At 39.2% G+C, this 20,913-nt stretch overlaps 1 protein-coding gene across 1 annotated transcript; it reads left to right on the top strand.

The window, feature by feature from the left end:
• Positions 1-1,598: 1,598 nt before the first annotated feature.
• Positions 1,599-19,995, top strand: LOC139743121 (ciliated left-right organizer metallopeptidase-like). Its single transcript, XM_071653630.1, has 17 exons — positions 1,599-1,712; positions 2,271-2,432; positions 3,297-3,381; positions 4,111-4,162; positions 4,951-5,097; positions 5,548-5,670; positions 5,964-6,039; positions 7,166-7,311; positions 7,639-7,707; positions 10,088-10,260; positions 12,974-13,160; positions 14,329-14,457; positions 16,349-16,481; positions 17,080-17,227; positions 17,595-17,677; positions 18,695-18,794; positions 19,698-19,995. The coding sequence occupies exons 1-17, from the start codon at positions 1,604-1,606 to the stop codon at positions 19,993-19,995; spliced, it is 2,220 nt and encodes a 739-aa protein (XP_071509731.1). The 5' UTR covers positions 1,599-1,603.
• Positions 19,996-20,913: the final 918 nt, after the last annotated feature.

The raw sequence follows: 20,913 nt of genomic DNA, 5'->3' as shown, positions 1-20,913 counted from the left end.
CTGTGCTGTGTTGTGTGCCCGTGTGCAGTGTGTAGGCCCTACCATTTTTGTATGGGGCAGAGAGTCGTACAATTGATTGAACGCGCCCCGTGACTCACACTCAGTCACAGTCATAAAATAATGGGGCTTCGCTTACTGCAGTAAAATTACCAATTGCCACACCACTGACCACTGCACTGGTCTACACTTACCATTTATTTTCATTACTACAATCAGTCATCAGCTAACATAACCGCAGCAGCGACCCCAACACGTACCACTACTGGCACTGCACTGGTTACAGTGCCCCGCGCCGGGGTTACAGCTAACACCACAGGCACAGTGATTATGCTAGGCCCCTTTTGGATTTTAATAGGCCTAAAAGATCTAGTTAGACCTCTATAGATTCTAGACTTGTACTGTAAGATCACTAAATAATTTATTAAATTAGTGACTGTGTGTGTGATAGATACCTGACAGCGATAAAAATCGCACAAGTTAATTTTAAAGGAGTAGGGTTGGGGGTATGGTTGGGTGTTCATAATACCGGCCACCTAACGTTTTTCTATCAATAGAAACGTGAAAAATCTCACAATTTGCCTGAAATTTTACTCACGTGTGGAGAAAATACTCCGGATTCACAAGCGCGCACTGAAAATGCGATGTGAGGTATGCGCTCTTAGATGGCGGCTTCGAACGCGTGGGGTGTCATTTTTTCCACACTCGGTTGCCCTGCTCATTTCAACTGACCACCCTGACAATACGGATTAAGGGCACTTAAATGCGTTTTTTCGACAGGCTGCTATGTTTTTCTAGCCGTCATTTTTTCCCCAATAATATTTGAATATATTTTGAATCCTTCGATGTTACTTTTGAAGGACTGTTTGATGAAATTGAATTGATTTTCATTAGGAAACTTTTCATCGTAATTGAAATAAATTAGATGAGTCGGTTTGTTTATTTCACATTCAGTTCTCGTTTCTGCTTCAACTCGTACGGTCGTAGCAGGCGACAAAATACATGTGTAGGCCTAGCGCCTATGTGTAATGTGTGTGCACGATCGTACAAGCGGCGGAGTTTGAGAGAGAGGCGTAATGACAATTTTACGGTCAATAGCGCAATTTTAGTGCGTGCGTTCCGTTTTCTTCGCGCAGCTAAAAAGGGAACCTTGCGATCGGCACCCCCTCCCCTCCATAGGTATACACGTGAATTTCACAGCATCTATAGGTAATACATGTGAATTTCACAGGCCATAGGTAATACACGTGAATTTCACAGCCATGCGTCGTTACTGAGCGGATGTGTAATTTTTAGCTTGGTTTGTTTGAGTTTGATTTTCGTTTCTTCAAGCAAACAGCCATGATATGCAGGGTGCCGATGGGAAGGTGCCCTGCCGATAGGTGGTGCCCCAACCATACCATGTAACGTTAGGTCCTAAAGATATTGTTTCGCCTCTAACACGTTACTAAATGAGTACTACTACTAATTTCCCCTACTCAGATTCAGGAAACGAGGATATGCAGTCCGCTTCTCTCTTAATTCAACAAGCCCAGTATGAAGCAGCCTGGCCATGACTGTCACATGGAACACCGTCACTGGTGTCTGGGGTACAGTGTTAGTGTTGATGGCTGTGTCAGTTGTCGTAATGCCTCCGGCCAGAGGACATCACTGTATCTATGATGATGTGCAGAGGGAGCAACGTGTACACAGGACAACAGTGAACTATCAGCCAGGTGACGAAACAGTACCATAAAGCAAGAAATATTCATTAATGCACCAAAGTTTACACAAATTGAAGCTGACAGCCTTTTTTGCAGCATGAAATTTTTTAGGAATTGTCACTTGCATCCAAGGGGGGCAATGCATCATAGTGTAGTCAGTAGACCAAAAACTTATGCATGCATTTTAATGTTGCAAATCTTGGTTCTTTTGTTTGAATACCTCAGGATGGCTGATGTGATGCCACATAAAATGTTGGGTTATTTTTAGGGTAACACAGTCAATGCCTGCTTTTATCAAACATTTATACTCACTTCTGTAGATAAAAGGAAAGATTGTATGCCATCATGGTTCAGGTCCAGAGCACTGGTTAAACAAAATAAAAACTTAATTGCCCACTCCATACAGTATATAGTGAAATTGCACTGCAGACCATTTGTCACAGGTCTGTCATTTGTCACAGGTTTGTCACAGGTCTGTCATTTTCTGGAGGAGCACCGATTATTGCTTTTAACTGTTTTTTGCAATATTAGAGAAGCAGCTCACCATTAATGGATTTATGATTTTTGCAGATGAGGTGACAAGAGCAAGGCGAGGCACAGTGGACCCTTACCAACCAATCAGAATCACAACTATAGTGCAGGATGAGGAGCAAATTATGGACAGCGTTCAGGTGGAGAGGCTGGAAACAATCATGGGAAGTGCAGTGTCTGTCATAAGAAAACTCCTTGCAGGTATTAACTTTTTCCCCCTGATTTTATGATATATAATACAGTGCACTCTTATCATAATGAAGCTGTTGGGATTGGCGGTTTTCTTTCTTTATATCAAAATTCTGTTGTAACTGAACAATAAAGTATGGAAAGATTTTTAGACGATAATTGTTGAACCTGAATTTTTACTGTGTTGCAACAAGAATTTCGTTATAAATATAAATATAGTGTTCTTTATAACAGGAGTGCATTGTGTAGAGTGAATCTTTGTGTGTGGGTATGTGAGTGGATGTTTGTACACTGTAGAGTAAGAAGAATCAGGCATGCTTTGGATTTCATTGAATGTACTAGTAGCATTAATTTACGTACACTGACAAAGTAAACAAAGACCAACATGCTTTCTACTACCAGGGATATATTTGCATATAAAGTGATTATGCAGATCATATTAACTTTTCTATTGAATTGGCAGTGAAAGAAAAACAAGCATGAACATGATTTTTATGATATTTGGAGCGTTAACTTGAGCACAGATTTAGTTCAGTTACTAAATAATGTGTATTGTATACATCTCAGTACTTTGAAATCTTCTTGAAAGTAAGTGAATGTTAGCAGAGACATAAAATCATTGCTTTTCTGACATTGAATGCTACCCTACGTCAGTCTTTTTACATCAGTGAGGGGAGTATCCTTGTCTGAACAAGTGAAAAAACAAACAAACATTAGATGTATTCGCCCTGCTTACAATGAAAACAGAAGTAAAGGAAAAATTCTTTTCTCTGTACAGTATTGGGAAAAATTTGACATTATGAAACAATGTTATGTGGTATTTGAAATGTGCATTAGATGGTAATAGTGCATTGCATTATCTGATTCATATTTCAGTTTATCCAGTTTCAGACGCCTTAATTTTGGAAAGATCCAATACAGCTTGCCGCAGTGTCCATAGTACTGGCCCCAATGCGGGAAAGTAAGTATGAATGAAAACACAGTTTCACATTAATACAATGTTGTAAGCATGGGTGTGGGTACTTGTATAAAAATACTTTTATTAGTCTTTATTCACCTCCCTTTTGAATCTAGCACGCTGACCATTAACAACTCTGTGTCATTTGTGACAGCCAATATCCCAGCTATTTGATAACTGTAAGTTCTTTCAAGTCCTAGGTGAAATGCTGGTTTCCATACAGTGTTGTGTGAGTGCAAAACCCATTTTAGTTCTCAACCTTTCATTTGCCCATGTGCATCGACCTTTTAATTATGCTCTTCATTGGCAAGCAGATAATTTTTCAAAGAGAAAAAGAATGAGAGTTCAACAATCCCTATTGCGGGCTATTGCAATACAGTAGAGATATAGCAGATTACCATGTAACTGATCCTTTTTCAAGTCAGTTTGGTTAGTTTCATAACATCTATGCCTATTTGTGAACAAAGCAAGGCATGGGATGTGTAGGCTAGTAAATGAGAATATGTATGACTTGTGCATTAATTAAACTGATGTAATATTGTGCTGAGCCAAATTGAATGATAATGAATGCTAAAATGTAAAAATGAAGTGACTTCCAACATTTAGGAGCACAGAAAAAAGCAAACTTTTAGCACACTCAGAAGTGCAAAAATGATGGAAATGCTCTTTGTTTTTTTATGTCACTGCATTTTTTGATATATTAGTCCTTTTATTTGTTCTCCTTTATTGTAGATGTGGATCAATTTTACCAACATACCAAGAAGAATGTTTGGACAAGTTTGTGGTAAGAATTTTGAATTCCCAAATGTCTCAGATGATATTATGCAAGCAATGTTTATGCATTAGGGTAATTTCCAGTCTTTACAATTTCAGTGAAGGGAAAACCAAGGAGTAAGATGTTTTAGCACATAACATTTACAGAATATATGTAGGGTACAATGTATTTGGAATGCAAATATATGAATTTGTTGCAAGACTTTTGTCTTTTTAAATGTTTTAATAGTACATGTACTTTCAATGTTTATTACTTCTAAGTTGTTGAGTCCACTGTATCAATAATTTTAACATCAGTCACATGCACACATGCATATGTAGTAGGTATAGACTAGTTAGATTATCATGCATGCATGCATTGTTCTTGCAATGGGTGAGCTGCCTGCAGAGGCCAGCAATATATCACTCTACGTTACATTGATTGCATTGAGCGAGGTATGGTTACAGAGCATCAACATGGCAAAAGATGCAGAAATATTGTCCTCATCTGGAGTGTGTAGGAATTTTTGGGATCAAAATACCATAGATGTGAGATATGTTTTTGAGTGGTGTATCTGTCATATAGCAAAAGTAAAGTCTTTGCCCAGTGGTACTCTTCAACTGAACATAACTTTTGAATCATTAGCCTTAGTAGAGACCATCAGCTTGATTATAAAAAACCCAAAACAGGTATGAAAAAAAACCCCCAAAACCAAAGTTACAGTTGTAAGTTGTAAGGGGGAAAATGTGTGAGTTTGGATGGCATGCATAACTTGAAAGGATGTTGATATTCTTTCATTTTCTGTCATTTGGTAACAGATCCCGGACGACCATCTTGGTGGCCTTTGGACATGGGATGCCGTCAACCCAGACCCAATCACTCACTTTCCCGTTGGAAATGGCCTTGCTAACACAGACACAGTACTGTATGTCAAGGCTGAACACACCAGCAGATGTGACTCAGGGGTGAGAACAGTGTCAACAGAGGCAGTGTTGCAGTCTCTGTGACGATTACTGTCTAAAAATGACTTGCATGCCATATGTGCCTGGCTTTTAACTGACACTGTAGATGAAAGAAGGAGTTTAATTGTACACTATTTTAACCTGATTATTACATCATCTCTCCTGTAAAATGGGTAGAACTTACCGATAATTTAAGCATTCTGTTACTATCAAATCTTTATCAAGAATAATTTTGCTGACTCTTGTGACATTGTCTCTCTGCAGTTCTTTGAATAGTGCTCTCAGAAATGTAACAAACACCCTGTGTTCATATAGAGCAGACCATCGCTGGATGTTAAACTTGCCAAAGTTTTGGCATAGATCTTTGAATTGGGATATTACAAATCTATGAAAATATGTTTTCCAAAGTACACCTTTTGAGAGTTTTCTGTATTGTGTGTTTCTCTTAACCAGGGAGTCTATGCTTATGCCTCGTACTGCAAACTGGACCAGTTCAACCGACCCATTGCTGGCGTTATCAACTTTTGCCCCGGTCCTCTCTTAAGTGATGAATACGACGAGGACAAGTTTATCCTGGTGAGATTGTGTTCTGATGTATCATGTAGTACTCTCTGTTGTAGGTTTTTAGCTGAGTGCTGAGTGCCTCAATTTGAAATTGCAAATTCTTTCAACAGCAGGGACACAGTGGAATTCAGGGTCACATTCAAATAATTTTGAAAATGAAACTCGGCAATTTCATGAGATATGGGTTTATAATGTGATGTCATGTATGTGGAGTTATCTCTATATCTGAATGCCCCATTTCGCATGCCCTCTAAAATTCATTTAAGCTGATATATTCTTTCCTGCTCTTCCTTTTGGCTTCACAGCTGGCTTTGCATGAAATCTTCCATGTTCTTGGCTTCTCCAGCAGCCTGTTTGATAAGTTCCAGATTTGCAACATTTGTGGTAAGATTTACAGCCACAAAAGCTGTATTTTGTAGATTGCTGCTGTTAAAAAATGTGTGGTAATATATACTAATGCCATAACCTGAAAAAGATTCTAGATAAGTGGGATATTATGCTTAATTAGACCGGAAGCTGCGTGGTGCACTCATGGCAATGGAAAGATGATTGGATGGATGATGTTAATTGACAAATGCTTGAGCCATATAATTGTTCTGATTCTCACATAGGGTGCTCTGATGTCAAGAGCTACCTTTAGAAGAGGGAGGAATGAATATTTTGTGTGCTTGCACAGAGCTCTAACTGCTAGAGTGTCATGAAAGAAAGCATGCACCAAAATTACGTGGTACAGAAATTCAACAATTTTAGACTCATGGGATGCAGTCACAACAGAGTAATCTGGACTAAGACAGATGATAGCACTGCTTTAACAAAACATTATCACAGCAACATTTCCAAGGTACATTACATCTGCTCTTAAACAGGAAAAGACATTACCGTGGTAGTTAAACAGAATATGGTTTCATCAAGTATTTATAGAAAATGGAAACTTTTGATACAAGTAGTTCTACTGAGAGGAAAAATTTAATAGATGTATGACCAAATGTAGCCATTAGTTTAAAAAAAAAAAACCCTACTAGTAATGAGAACTTTGTATGACGGAATATTTAACAGTAGTGCAGGATGTTTTTTCATATGAAGCATGATGCAGTCCATTGACATGCTGAGCCCAGCCTTGTCCCAACTTCATTTGATGAAATGTACTGTTATGTACATTTGTGCACATCAACTTCTCCTACAAGTTTGTGAAAAACACACACTGTTATCCAAACTGATGTGTATACAAGGAACATACATAAACTTGAGCTTGTGATATTCAAGTGTGAGCAAGTTATGATGTGACATGAAGGCCCATGTATTGAATTATGTTTGATATACATACAACTCAATTTCGGACCTCTTTTGATAGGCGCAGTTACTCAATGAGAACAATGTGCTCAAAAATTGTCCTGATTAAGTGGGGGCAACTGTATTTAAAAATAAAGTGACGGTTGTTTCCTTATGCACAGGATTGGCAGGCATTGTATGTATCTCTCACTGTTCACCCTCTGTCCATTTATCCCAGCTGATGGTCTCCAGTGTGAACAGAGAGAGGATGTGACCTCAACCTCTAATGAACAGACCAGACTCAAGTCCCCAGCAGTTTTGTATGCTGCTCAGACACATTTTGGGTGCTATGAGGAAGACTGGGGAGCACCTCTGGAGGATTATGTGAGTGTCTGTAGATACAGTCAAGCACAAATGGCTCTGTCTGATTCAAAGGCTATAGTAGTCTGTATACACAGTTCCTTTGATTAGATGTAAGAGAATTTCCTCTATCAAACCTGCCTGTGTAATAAATTCGCTCAGTATCTTAAAAGCTACAGATACGTCTGAAAATGTTTGTGAGTTTGTTTTAGGCAGGAAAGTGAAGAGTAAGGCAGCAGTTTATGCCAGTATTTGAAGTAGTTGTGCTCAGATATTGTAGATTATGATAATTAATATAAATCATAATATCAAGTATGTTTCCTTGTATTTGGTTTGTGTTGTGTTTTTCAGGGCGGGTCGTCATCTCACTGGGAAATGAGGCACATGTTTGGCTCTTTGATGGCGCCTACCATTCAGGAGGTAATTATGGCAGTCCATGATGTCTTCTTCCTTCTTTTGCGAAGAAATGAGGACATGTCATAGAGAACAGTTCTGAGGTAAACTTGTATTTATACAGTGCACTCCCGTTATAACGAAATGCTCGGGACCGGCAGTTTTCTTTCGTTATAACGAAATTTCGTTATAACCAAACAAATACAATATATAATGATTTGAATAATTTTCGCCCCATTGCTAATCTGTCTTTTCTTGGTAAAGTTCTTGAGAAAGTGGTTGCTCGCCAACTCAGAGATCATCTTGATGAACACCAGTTGTTTCCTAGTAATCAGTCTGCCTACAGGCATTTCCACTCCACCGAAACCGCCTTATTGAAGGTACTCAATGACCTCCTCTTAGCAGTAGACAAAGGCCATGAAGTTGCTCTTCTGCTTTTAGATTATTCTGCTGCGTTTGATACTATCAATCATGAAATTCTCCTTAACAGATTGGAGACTAATTTTGGTCTAACGGGAACAGTCTTGAGATGGATTGCATCTTACTTACACGACCGCCAACAGATGGTTACTGTGAACGGTGCATTTTCTCAGTCGTTCCCTCTTAGACATGGTGTCCCCCAGGGGTCTGTGGTTGGTCCTTTACTATTTCTTCTATACACAGCCCCTCTGTCTTCAGTAATCAACTCTCATAACGATATTTTACATGTTATGTATGCCGACGATACGCAAATCTACATAATCATACAACCAAATACCCAAGTCGAAGCACTCTGCAAACTTAGTAGATGCGTTGATGATATCAAGCAATGGTCTCACGATAATTATTTGAAATTGAATTGTGTTAAATCGGAATTTTTATATGTTCATTCTCAGTTCAGGCGGGGTAGCTCTCTAACAGAATTTTCCTTTGAAGATAGTACTATCCCCATCTCTCAGTCCGTCAGAGATCTCGGAGTTATTGTAGATAAGCATCTGAACTTTCAACAACATATTAAGAATTCATGTCGTTCTGCTGCTTGGGGTATTTGTAAAATTGGTAAAATACGTAAATTATTGGATCAGTCTTCCACGGAACGTCTCATTCACGCATTTGTTTCCTCTCATCTTGACTACTGCAATTCCCTTCTTGTTGGTCTCCCTGCTTCAAGTACTGCACCACTTCAAAGAATTCAAAATACAGCTGCTAGGCTTGTGACCCTTACAAAAAGATCTGACCACATTACTCCAGTTTTCCAATCCCTCCACTGGCTCCCCATCCATCAACGTATCACTTTTAAAATCCTCCTTTTTATTGTTTACAAGATATGTAATAATCTTGCCCCATCTTATCTTAAAGATTTAATTTCCTTCCGCTCCTCCACTTCAACCCGTTCTCTTCGTTCTTCCTCCGCTCTCCAATTATCACGTGGTCCCCGCACCTGTACACGTTATGGTGATAGGGCCTTTTCAGTTATTTCCCCACTTTGGAATGAACTCCCTTTTTATATTCGTAACGCTGAAAATGTTGATAGGTTTAAGTCATTGTTGAAAACTCATCTGTTTACACAACCTTAATTTTGCTGTTGTTGTTGCTGTCGTTATCATAATATGTACATAATGCTGTATTTTGTTTTTACGTTATATATATTATTTTTTCCCCGATTTGATGCGCTTAGAAACATCAGTATTAAGCGCTATATAAATGTTATTCATTATCATTATCATTATAACGAAAAACAAGGAAACAACGATATATATATATATATATATATATATATATATATATATGCTGAATACTCATCATACACTGAAAAGCTATGTGAAATGGAATGGAATTATTACAATATTAAACGTAAGTTCCCCTCAGAAACTGTGCGTGACAAAAGGAGGGAACACACAGTGATGTGAAGCGTTCGCCCGTGCAGAGACGCTACAAAATGCTTGTTCCGCTACGTATTTTCGAAAGCAATTCGCATTTCGTTATAACGGAGCACATTTCTTTTGTTTTTCTTTGTCAGTGGCGCCCGGAAAAGACTTCGTTATAACGAGAATTTCGCTATAACCGTGTTCGTTATAAGCGAATTTTGTACCATAGACTTTAATGGTGTTAATTTTGGGACCAGAAGTTTTACTTCGCTATAACGAAATTTCGTTATAACCGTGTTCGTTGTAATGGGAGTGCACTGTACAAACAAAGATTCAGTCCAACAGGGACAAACAGATGCTTGTTTATCCGCAGGCCCTTTACCCTCACAGACAATGTGCGAAATAATTTAGTTCTGTAGTATAATAGCAACACTACATCGATATGCATTACTGGGACTAGACACCACTGTCAGTCACTTATTTTGCACAGCTGCACCGGCCGATGTGAATTTGATGAAGATCTTTTAAGTTGTGTCAGTCTGTTTTCAACATTTTTGCAGCCCCACTCAACCTTCATAGACAACATGACCCTGGCCGTCATGGAGGACTCGGGTTGGTACCGGGTCAACTATGATTACGTGGGGGATTTCCTCTGGGGCAAGAGTGAGGGGTGTGACTTTGGATCAGCCTTGTCTTGTGCCACAAATTTCTCCGACTTCTTCTGTAATGGCAGGTGAGCATGATCTAACCTTATGTGGTAGACAAAAATGATCAGTATCATTATGCATATCAAATGATATGCATAATTATGTTATTCTCAACATTCTGACTATTAAAATGCACTTGTAGATTGCAAAGCTAAACAAATAATACTTTGTGGGTCAAAGTTGAGCCACCGTAGTCGGAAATGAACACTGGATGCTAAGGGCATACATGCCGAAAAACTTAAAAGGTGCAATATACCAGTGGTACTGTACCTTCAAAATTATGGCTGCAGATTAGCTGTAAGTACATGAACTGTAAAAAGTATTGGCTGATAGTCCTCCATTCTGAAAATAACAGGATGTGGGAATGCCTGTAGTAATGTACCTAGCAGTGTACCTGATTATTACTGTGTAACATATGGAATTTGTCACAAACAGGAAAAGACTTTAAGACTGACCAAAATGTAAGGAGACAAATTTAATGCTGATGCATGTGATGTCATTGTAAATCACATAAGATGTGATTATCATAGACCAGTTTACCAACATATTTAAACTGATATGGATATTTCTTCTATTAATCTGCATCTCAAAACTATTTTTCAATTCCTGGAATCCAGTTTGCAACATTAGTTGTTGATATGGTGGGCACACCTCAGGCAAACTTCCAGGTTGTCTAGAACCATTGTAAGAAATGTCTGCATAAAATTTGAATATGTTAGGAAACTTGCATATTGTACTACACAACACATAAAGTATGAATATTCATTAGGTATGATTATTAGTATTTCTTATTATATCTTAGTTGTATCATGTTCAAATAATATAAATTTAGATTCTCCAGAACATCATCCAAACACAGGTAGCACACAGAAATTTTCTTGAATCTGTTCAAGCTACCCTGGAAAATTTGAAAACATGAATATGAATTAGCTCATTTACATAATTTATGCATGAAATAGAAATAGTGTATATCTTTGGAATGCGATTGCGCAAAGATCTGCAACAAATTACAAGTTTTTCAGAATTGTGATTTTTATACTGTGGACAGCTATTGCCCAGTTTGCAGTACTGATATAATTATATTTCAACATTTTGACTTTCCTAACCATGTATAGAAGTTAGCATGAATGGCAATGATATAAAAATGAACAGAAGAAGTGGATTGGGACTCAGAAGACTTGTTATCCAAGCTACAAACAGAGAATGCTATTTCTCCTGCCTCTTGCTTGGGGGAAAGTCCCTGGACCCTGGGTAGAGAGTGCCATGTCTACTGATTTGAGACATCTGCTCAGTCTAGTTCTCCTCAAAACACACTGGCTAAGAGGCCATGCTAAGTGGCTGAGCCTGAGGAGACACTGGGTTCTTGTCGAAGCACAGGAATGCAAGTCTCATTGCTTGTCAATGTGAACACAATAGGGCTCACTCTCTGAGTATGTATTTTTGCATCCATTGTATGGTGTAGGTCCATCACTGCTAGAGTTGATATCAAATATGTGGTCTCTATGTTCTCTTTGCATATTAAAAATAATTTAGCTGCCTGCAACTTTTGGTGATAGCGCCCTCGCTTGTTCGATCTTGAGAAAAGTTTGATTCTTGAGGGCCTGCTTTTGTGCTCTGTGCCAGCCACATGCTAAGATGGATTTTCTTCAAGTTTTTTTTTTTTTTTTTTTTTTTTTTTTTTAACAGAGGCGTATCATTGTCAAATCTGAATTCATATAACTGTTCTGCCTTTTACAGGGTCAAAGGCAGCCACCATCTATATATCTATATATTTTGTGTGTGTGTGTGTGGGGGGGGGGGGGGGGGGGGGCTCTGTCATCCACAATTTTTGATTGATTTTCATCAAAACTTGTATTGAGGTGCTTCATGGTGAAACTTAGACCCCTCATTATTTTTGATGATGCTGCCCCCAGTGTCCCGCCTTTTCTAGGGGCAAAGGTCATATTTTGGCTGGTGTCTTTTGTGTGGCCTATGGGCTGCATTTCATGACAGATTTCATTAAATTTTGATTCAAAGTATTTAGAATAAAGCCGCCTGTTACTTTTGGTGGCTTGTAAACACTCTGCTGGCCACATGTTTTGACTTTTTGACCATCATGGTTTACCCTTAACCCCTATAGTTAAGCAGCTGGGGATATACACTTCTGTTGCATGGCATGGGATATTTAAATTGATTCCTAGTTAGCATGAAATTGGAGAAAATTTGTGCAGTGTAATTTTATTATATTTATGATAACCTAACAAGTTTGATTTGCAATAGATCTGCTAAAATTCACATTCCTAATTGTCCTCAATACAATGGAATGAAACCAAATTTGATATGAGCATTAACTGTGACAGAGTTATTTGCAAATTGTTTGGATTGTTGCATTTTGAAAGTAAGAGGTCCAAGGGCAGTGTCACATTTGAGGCATACAGCAGTATGCAGTAGCCCATAGTGAGAGAACTCCCATGTAGATATGTGTTGTCCATTCTAAATTGATGACTGAACAATCTTAATTGGAGAGTTTCCACTTGATATTGCTGTGTCAGTGTTGAGGCTCACAGAAAAAAGATGAACATTGTGATAGCCCTCTAGACATAGCCCTAAGCCGAAATAAATTCGATGCAAATTACAGACCACAAACTGGGGCAGTGAAACAAAAGAGTGTAGGGTGATGGCATGTCATGCTGATTACATGAAGTATCAGAACTAATGGATGATTCTCTGAAAAATCATACTCTGGTTATCTTTATCCAGTGCTGCGGGATGTGACTATCTGGGACTGAACAAGGCTACGTGTTCAACCAATGACTACCTGGATAGCTGCAGAGTGTTTTGGCCAGACTTACAGGCTCTGTGCACCGAACTCAATGGTGTTAATAATATCACTGGAGAGACTCCTGGCTCTGACAGTAGATGCTTCAGATCGAATGCTCTGAAAGCGGTGAGGCTGTGCATGCTGACATTCATCTTAAAGGGCCATTTCAGATGATTTTCATGATTTCATATCATGTAGTACATAAATCGACAGCTTTATGTATACATTCGTCGAATTTATTGTGGTCCTTGAGCAGAGAAACTAATACTCTGAACAATCTTAAACAAAATTAATTACACTGAACAGTGTTGATGACATAGGAGCCTCACATATTTCAGAAATGTAGCAGTGTAATTCCATTACAATACCGCTTGCATAACAAGGTCACCCTGTATAGAATCTATGCACGCCTTTTTCTTTTCTTGTGCTTCCTTGAGCCCCAACTCATGCATTCTTGTGGTGAGGCTGCCATGTCATCATCCTTGTCCATTGCAATTGGTTATAAATTTTGAAAACTTTTGTATTCCTCATCCCAATCACTATAAATTCTGAAATTCTGTACTCTGTATAACTAATTTTTATTTGTTCAAATGTATAAGTCTGAAAACCATCCGGAGGTCTCTTTCAACAGTAGATGAGTTTATCTGGATGTTTCAAATGATGTTGCATTGTGAGCATGATTTTTAGTACACATTATCTCGAGGGGGGGGGGGGGGGGGGTGGGGTGGGGGTGGGGTGAGCTATGGAGGGCAAAGTAACAATAGTGACTAAATTCCCTTTTGAAAGTGGCTTGACTGTTGTGAGTGTCATGAGAAGAAAATTGATTGTAGATTAACAAATTCATACTTCCACCTTATCTTGCTGAAGGCTGGTTCATTGTTGCAGTTCAGTTTATCTTATTGAGGTTTTGGATGATATTCTTTCAGCCAGACAAGCAAGTAAAATGTTAATGATTTTGCTTGATATATCATTCATTGTAACCTTTTCAACCTGGATGTGTTTTGCATGAATTATCATATCCTAAGATTTTGATCGGACAGGGAAACATTGGGGACATGCTCTCTGGTCTTGCTAACTTTTTGGGTATTAACTGATGTAATCACCTCACATCAAGTCTGATAGTCCTTATTTACTAGCTAAGAACTGTGAGTTTGACCTTTTCCAACTTCATTGACATAATTGAAACAATGTCTTCTCTAAAAATAGTTTGTTGGTATTTGTAAGCCAAGAGGAAATAGGTAAACTCCTGAACTTTATTCATCTGCATGTTGGCAATGTTTACCATCTTCCATAGGGGACATGTGAGCCTGGAGCAGCAGAGGGAAGGTGCTATGCAACCAGGTGCAGTGGCTTATCAGAACCTGTGCAAATTCAACTCTTCAATGCAGATTGGGTCCCATGTCCAGAAGAAGCTGTGATTCAGGTATTAGTGAATGTCATTGTTAGTCTTTGTTCTTTCTTTAAAAAAAAATAATGATAATTGTGTGTGCATCATGTAGAGCTCTATAGCAGTAAGTCATTTAGCAGCCTCGTTGTGCTGTCGAATGTCAGATTTTATTATCTGCAGTAAGGTCTGTTCCTTTGTGAATATTGCCATGTAGTATGTCATACTAGATACATTGTATAGAATTGAATATTTGTTTGTTTTGCACATATATTTTTTAAAGTATTCTTTGTGTGAATATGTCACTGTCTGTAGCTCCCTATTATATATGTCTCTAACAAAATGCAATCAGAAAAAAAAAAAATCTAATTTTAATTGCATCTAATACTGTAATCCCAGTATCCAAGGAAAAGCTCTGGTATAGAGAGCTGCATTAGTCATCCACCAGCCTACAAACACTGTTTTTCTATAGTGCTTTTTTTCACCAGGTTTTGATACTCACGCACTTTACAGCTGTGATTACAAGTGGGGCACTTCACAACACTGGAAGATGCCATATAGCAAGGCTCAACATTAGATGTGGCACAATGGCCCAGGGCCACCAGATATAAATGTTGGGCCGCCACTTTTCAAGAATAGATATGTTTTGGGGGCACCATTGGGCGACCAAATTTCACTGTCAGGCCACCAAAAGGAAAAGTTAGTGTCAAGCCTTGCATACAGATTAAATGGAACAGACTCGTATTCAAAGAAGGTATCAGTTTCTTCATACCTGTGGTTTTCCTCGAGGTAATACAAAGTACATCTTCCGTACAAAGTTTATTGACTTGACCAAATTTGCCTTGAAGCTGTGCGAAATGTTGAGACTGAATTTAATAGTGTCATGATATATGAACCATGGTTTTGAAGTAGTACCGAAGGCGTGACACCCCATACCAGGCTAATTTTAAGTACTATTTTTTGTGATTTTTTACAATGCAACCACAGTGAATTCAAGCAAGGTAAGTTTGTGTTTGAGAATGTGTGGCACTGGCTGCAGCATTTTGGTTACCATTCACTGACTTTTTATGTCTCTTTGCTATGCACATAGTATGTAATATGTAGTTGAAGTTTTTTTCATCTATTTTGCAATTTGTATGAACATAATTAATGGCAGGGTGTAATTTCAAAACCCTTTTTGTGAGTGCTTATATTGCTTTAATGCTGTTTGAGGTGTGTGAGCTTACCCACATTGGAAATTGGTGATCTGCTTATTTCTATCTGTTCAAGTTGCACTTGTGTACTGCACTCTGGTTAAAAATTGAGAAATTTCTGTGTTTGTTGTGGATTTTGAAATGAAAGGAATTATTGTACCATTGCAATTGCTTTTTTGCACTGTACAATTTCTTTAGATTGCAGATTGGTGTGTTTGTTTATATGTTTGTTTTATGTAGATATGGTGTACTGTCATTGTGATCACTGTAGAATAATTTTGCTATATTCCTCGAGACACATATAAGACTATTTAATGAGGAACACTGAAAGCTTTTTCGTCGAACTCGAGTCACATTGCATGTAGAGTCATGCAGATGCTTTAACTACTTATCCTTAGCAATTGCTATTTGCCAAAAGCTTATGAGGCCATTTTGCATTCACTCAAATTTGAATGCCATTTTTGTGTTAGATATTTTTGAATGGCATGCAAAAGATAATATAATGTCACCTGTCCTGTTTAGAGAGGGTCAGTCATCCAGGAGAGGTCAGGGGAGTAATAAGTATTGACAAGGCAGGTTTTCAAATAGTAATGTTGATGCACCCCAAATTGAATCCATACACAAGCACTTGCACTGACACTCAGACACACTGCCATGCCCTTGACGAGGTGATTGGAAACTCTCCAAGAGTATACAAACCTTGGCAAGTAAATTGTTTTTGCACTGGATTCGCTCAGGTCCCAGGGTATGACGGAGTGGTCCACTGTCCTCCAGCCGCCACTGTCTGCACCAATGGCTCCTCCCTGCTCAGTCTCGTTGAGATGCCCTGCCTTACCTGCTCTTCCTCTACTGTTTCCCCATCACCCCAGAGTAAGTCATTTCCATACTTCTAGGCAACAATAGTAATAATATTCATAAGGTCTATCCAGGGTAGCCTCTTCAGTGTTGCCACTGCTCTGCCAGAGGGCCCTGCCATCGTTATTACCCTAGCATTGCCAGGTACCCATTTATATACCTGAGTCGAGAGGGACATTGTGGGTAAAACCATCTTGTCCAGGGATGTAAGCAGTGGGCGGGAATCGACCTCGGGTCCTCCGATTGGGAGTCAGGAGTCTTATCCACTATGCCACAGAGCTCCCAATACTGGACATGAAATGGCCTTTTATGATGTATGTTGCTCTCAAAGCTACAAATGGCATGATGGGCCAAAATTTTGATTTTGTCAAAACTTTCAATATGCACAACACGACATTGGGTTCGTTTAAAGTAGTGTATGCATGCCTAGTGTATGCATTAGATTAAGATTGATACCGAGAAGTGTAAGTGACTTTGACCACATGTGAGAGATGTACCATTCTTCAGATTTATGTATTACAAACAGTAACAGCACTCAATGTATTCAAAGACAGAAGGCTGACGCAAAGATCACAAGGAGTTTCTCTAGCATGATTTGTCTTTATCTTTCCAGCATCTTCCAAGATGTCCACACCCGCTGAGGTTAGTCTGTCTCTGGAAATCAGTGACCTTGATTACTCCGAGGTGGACGAAGAGACAGAGGTCAATGCCTTCAGCAGCACGGTCAAGAATGACATTGCAGCGGTCACTCGAGTCCAGCTGTAAGTATCCTGCTCAAGTTACCCAGCTTTGAGAAAGTTGCTCTCCATGTAGTTTAGAGGAGATTCAAGCTGCCATGACACATGCAGATTTTTTAGCACTCTGTAACAGTAGAATCAGCTTCAGTCTGATATGCTGTCATGGAAAACAAAAGTTGGTTGAATGTCTGTTTGTGACATGATGGTCTCCAAAGGCATCAATATGAAGTTCATGAAGTACCTGGTATGTACCTAACTACTTGTGCTTCTGCCCTCCAAACTTTGGATGATTGCTAATCATGATTCTGATCAAGCTGAGCTGGCATTGATTACCCATGATGCATTTTTCAAAAAACTGCTACAACTCTGTCTTGTCCTTTTCATTTCCCAGGGATCGTATCGAAATCTTGCAGGTGGTGAAAGGAAGTGTGATCGTGACAGTATGTATCACAGAGCGAGTTTCAGACTCTGAAGGTAAGGAGCTTCAGTCCTTTCAACAGAAAGACAGTTTATGCTCTTGAAAAGAAATTGAGTGGCTCTCTCCAACCCCTCTCTCCCCACCCTCTATGTATATATATTTTAGTAATTTGTTTTGTTATAATTATTATTATTAGTTTCCCTAGTAAATATGACAGCTGTTTTCTAGATCCAGTCATTAAACAGGCAAGGCTGGACATTAGTGGTGGCCTGGTGGCCTTGGGCCACCACAAACTGATGTCGGGCCACCACTTTTTAACCTGTTGAGGATGAGTCTCGAGCATACTCAGACAGGGGTCTATGGGAAATGCGTGTTGTAGCAAAATCATCCCGTCCTCAATGGGTTAAGAAAACATATGTTATGGTGGTGCAATCGGGCCACCAAAAGAAAAACTTAGTCGAGCTTTGATATATATAATATGTATATATATATATATTTTTTTTTTTGGTGAATGTGGTGTTACTATCCACTTTCATCTTATTCTAACTGCGTTTATCGTAAACAACTGCAGGTAATGTTACAAACTTGAGAACATGTTCCAAGTTCCCCCAGCTAAAATGATACAAGCCTTTCGGGTACATTAATTTAGGAGAACATGTGCAGAACCCACAAATATCAACAGGATCATATTTTGCATAAATACATTATGTATTAACTGAAACTGCTCCCACATGATGAGTCAATGCAAAGGGTAAGACTTGTTCATTCTGTAGTTCATGTCAATTCAAAATGATGAAGTAGTGAACGTTTTGTGTGTAAGTCATGATCACAAGGAAAATTGTGAGGTAATGACATCATCGCCCATGATTTGTGGATGCGGTTTGAATTGAAATCACTATACATGACAGAATTTGAAACTTTGTATGTCGATTACCTTCTAATCTTATGCCCAGTTTTAATAGAACTTCTACCCTTGTGCATGTCTGTTGTAGTCTGTTTATCAAAATGGTCTTACATATGGAACAGAATTGCGCTTTCATTACATTCCCCTCTTTGGCTTTATTTTTCTTCAGTTTCAGCTCAGGAGGCATACAATAGTCTTCAAGCAGCTGTTTCCATGGGAGAATTCTCTATTAGCTACAATCACGCCAGTTACAATGTTGTATCAATCAGGTAGGAATTCATTCATATTGATCTTGCATGGGTCATGACATTTTTAGGAAGACTTTATTTTGGTAGGGAAATTGCCCCTCCCCCCAAAAAAAACAAACAAAAAAACAAAAAAAGAAGAAAAGAAAACAGATTTGGTATTGTTTGACATTTGTTATTTGTATTTGTGTGTTTTAGAGCAAATATGGAAAAAAAAAGGAGAAATCTATCAAAATTAAGTAGGTACAGATCTATCCACAACTACATTATTGTATCTTTGAGCAGTATGTAAAAAAGCAGTAGACCCCTATAAGAGCATCTTTGATTTCTCCCAACATCACTGTAAAGATTTGAAGATGCACGACCCAAACGCACAGTGGAGCTATCAGCTTTTCTAAGATGGGTTCAAGAATGAAGCCAATCAAAAGCGCTGAAATGAGTCACGTTCTTATTTTTGTACTAACATGCAAGGGCGTCAAAAAAGTGTTCAGCAAAAAAGCATAACTGCATGCTTTAACTGATATCACACTGCATATTCTTATAAAAGTGCGCACTCAATCAGATACGAGTGCATGATCAGTCACTTATATTTCCTGTTAACAACTTCTAAGCTGGTGTTCAGTGTTTAGAACAACATCTTGCCTATTGAGCAAGTTCTACATGTAGCTGGCTAGTATTCACCCTAACAGTACATGAATAATAGTTCGTAGACCGAGTTTATAAATCAAATAATGCACAGGTTTAAGTTCATGAGGTTAGTGGAGATGCAGCTCAGTCTCGAGTGTTCACAATTTTGTGCATGTTTCACTATAGTAAATAGATACCCTCAAGTGCACTGCATCTCCACTAATGCTTCTCTCACTTATTCGTTAGCTATATATATTTCACAGTGAATGTAAGATATACCATGCTGTCTGTGTTACCCAGCCTCGTAGACGTCAGCACCCTGCCCCCTCACCTGTCAACGGCCACCACCTCACCCAGCCAAAGCCCACCCCACAGTGGGCCCACGGTCTTCACCCCGCTCACCATCGTCGTGCTGTCCGTGATGACGGTACTCCTGGCTGTGATCGTCATCGCCGTCTGCGTGTGCAAGAAGAAGAATATGGAGGCCAGGGTTGCCCCAGCCCCACCGTCCAACCGGGAGACGGCACACCCAGGAGAGGCCTACGTGTTGAAGAAGGCCGAGTACAACAAGACTTGGAAGACATCCAGAGACAGATAGAGCAGGCATGTGAACTATGTCAGCTCAGAGCTAGAAAGACCTTATGAGAGGATGATGTGATAGTAATTTGTTGCAGTGAAAGAGATCTTCGCTGCTAGCGAATAACACATGTTCTTGCACTGCCCATTTCAGTGAATACAGGTGCCTAATTCACAGTGCTTCACTTCCTGCCTTATTACCTCCGCCAAGGGAGGAGGTTATGTTTTCGTTTCTGTTGGTTTGTTTGTTTGTTCGTTCGTTTGTCCGTGCGCAAAATAACTCAACAAGTAGTTAACGGATTGGGATGAAACTTGCAGGAAAGGTTGAGAATGACACAAGTACCAAACGATTAACTTTTGGTAGTGATCCGAGAATTTTGGGGGAATTTATGAAGGATTTTTGATATTTTAGCAGGTAGGGTCAATGAACTTGCGAGTTCAGGCTGCACACATTTGAGGTTTGCATGCGCGCACTTAAGTGCGTGCTCTAGTTTCTGTTAGGGCGAGGCGCGCCGTGCAGCCGAGGGTCTATGACTTAACAAAGGCTTCTATATTGGGATTCGGGCGACTCTACACACAATGCAGTACGTATGGGTGGAAATAATAGAAGAACAAGATCAGTGGTGGAAATGAGCTGCATGCTTGGCGGAGGTCTGCGCTCTCAGAGTGCTTTTCTAGTTTTCAGTTTGTCTCCATGCTCATTTCTGTTTTATAAAGTGACTATCTGGTACTGAACAAAAGTAAGTATATCAGTAAGCTCTACCCCCTTTTGTGAGAGACAACATCTCAAATAGGAATTATACAACACCGAAATAGAATGTAGCTATCCGATTGATGGATTGCCCATCACGTGACATGTAGCAATAAGTTCCATCGCACGCTGTGGCTGTCAGCCGTGCAATTTTGTTTGAGCAAAAAAATATATCGCATGGCTGACGTC

The sequence above is a fragment of the Diadema antillarum genome, unplaced genomic scaffold, assembly GCF_040938485.1.
Source record: "Diadema antillarum isolate AM-2024a unplaced genomic scaffold, OU_Dant_1.0 seq00001051_RagTag, whole genome shotgun sequence".
Lineage (NCBI taxonomy): Eukaryota > Metazoa > Echinodermata > Echinoidea > Diadematoida > Diadematidae > Diadema > Diadema antillarum.
The sequence above is the reverse complement of the archived record's forward strand: the minus strand, read 5'-3'. Positions and strand labels throughout refer to the sequence as shown.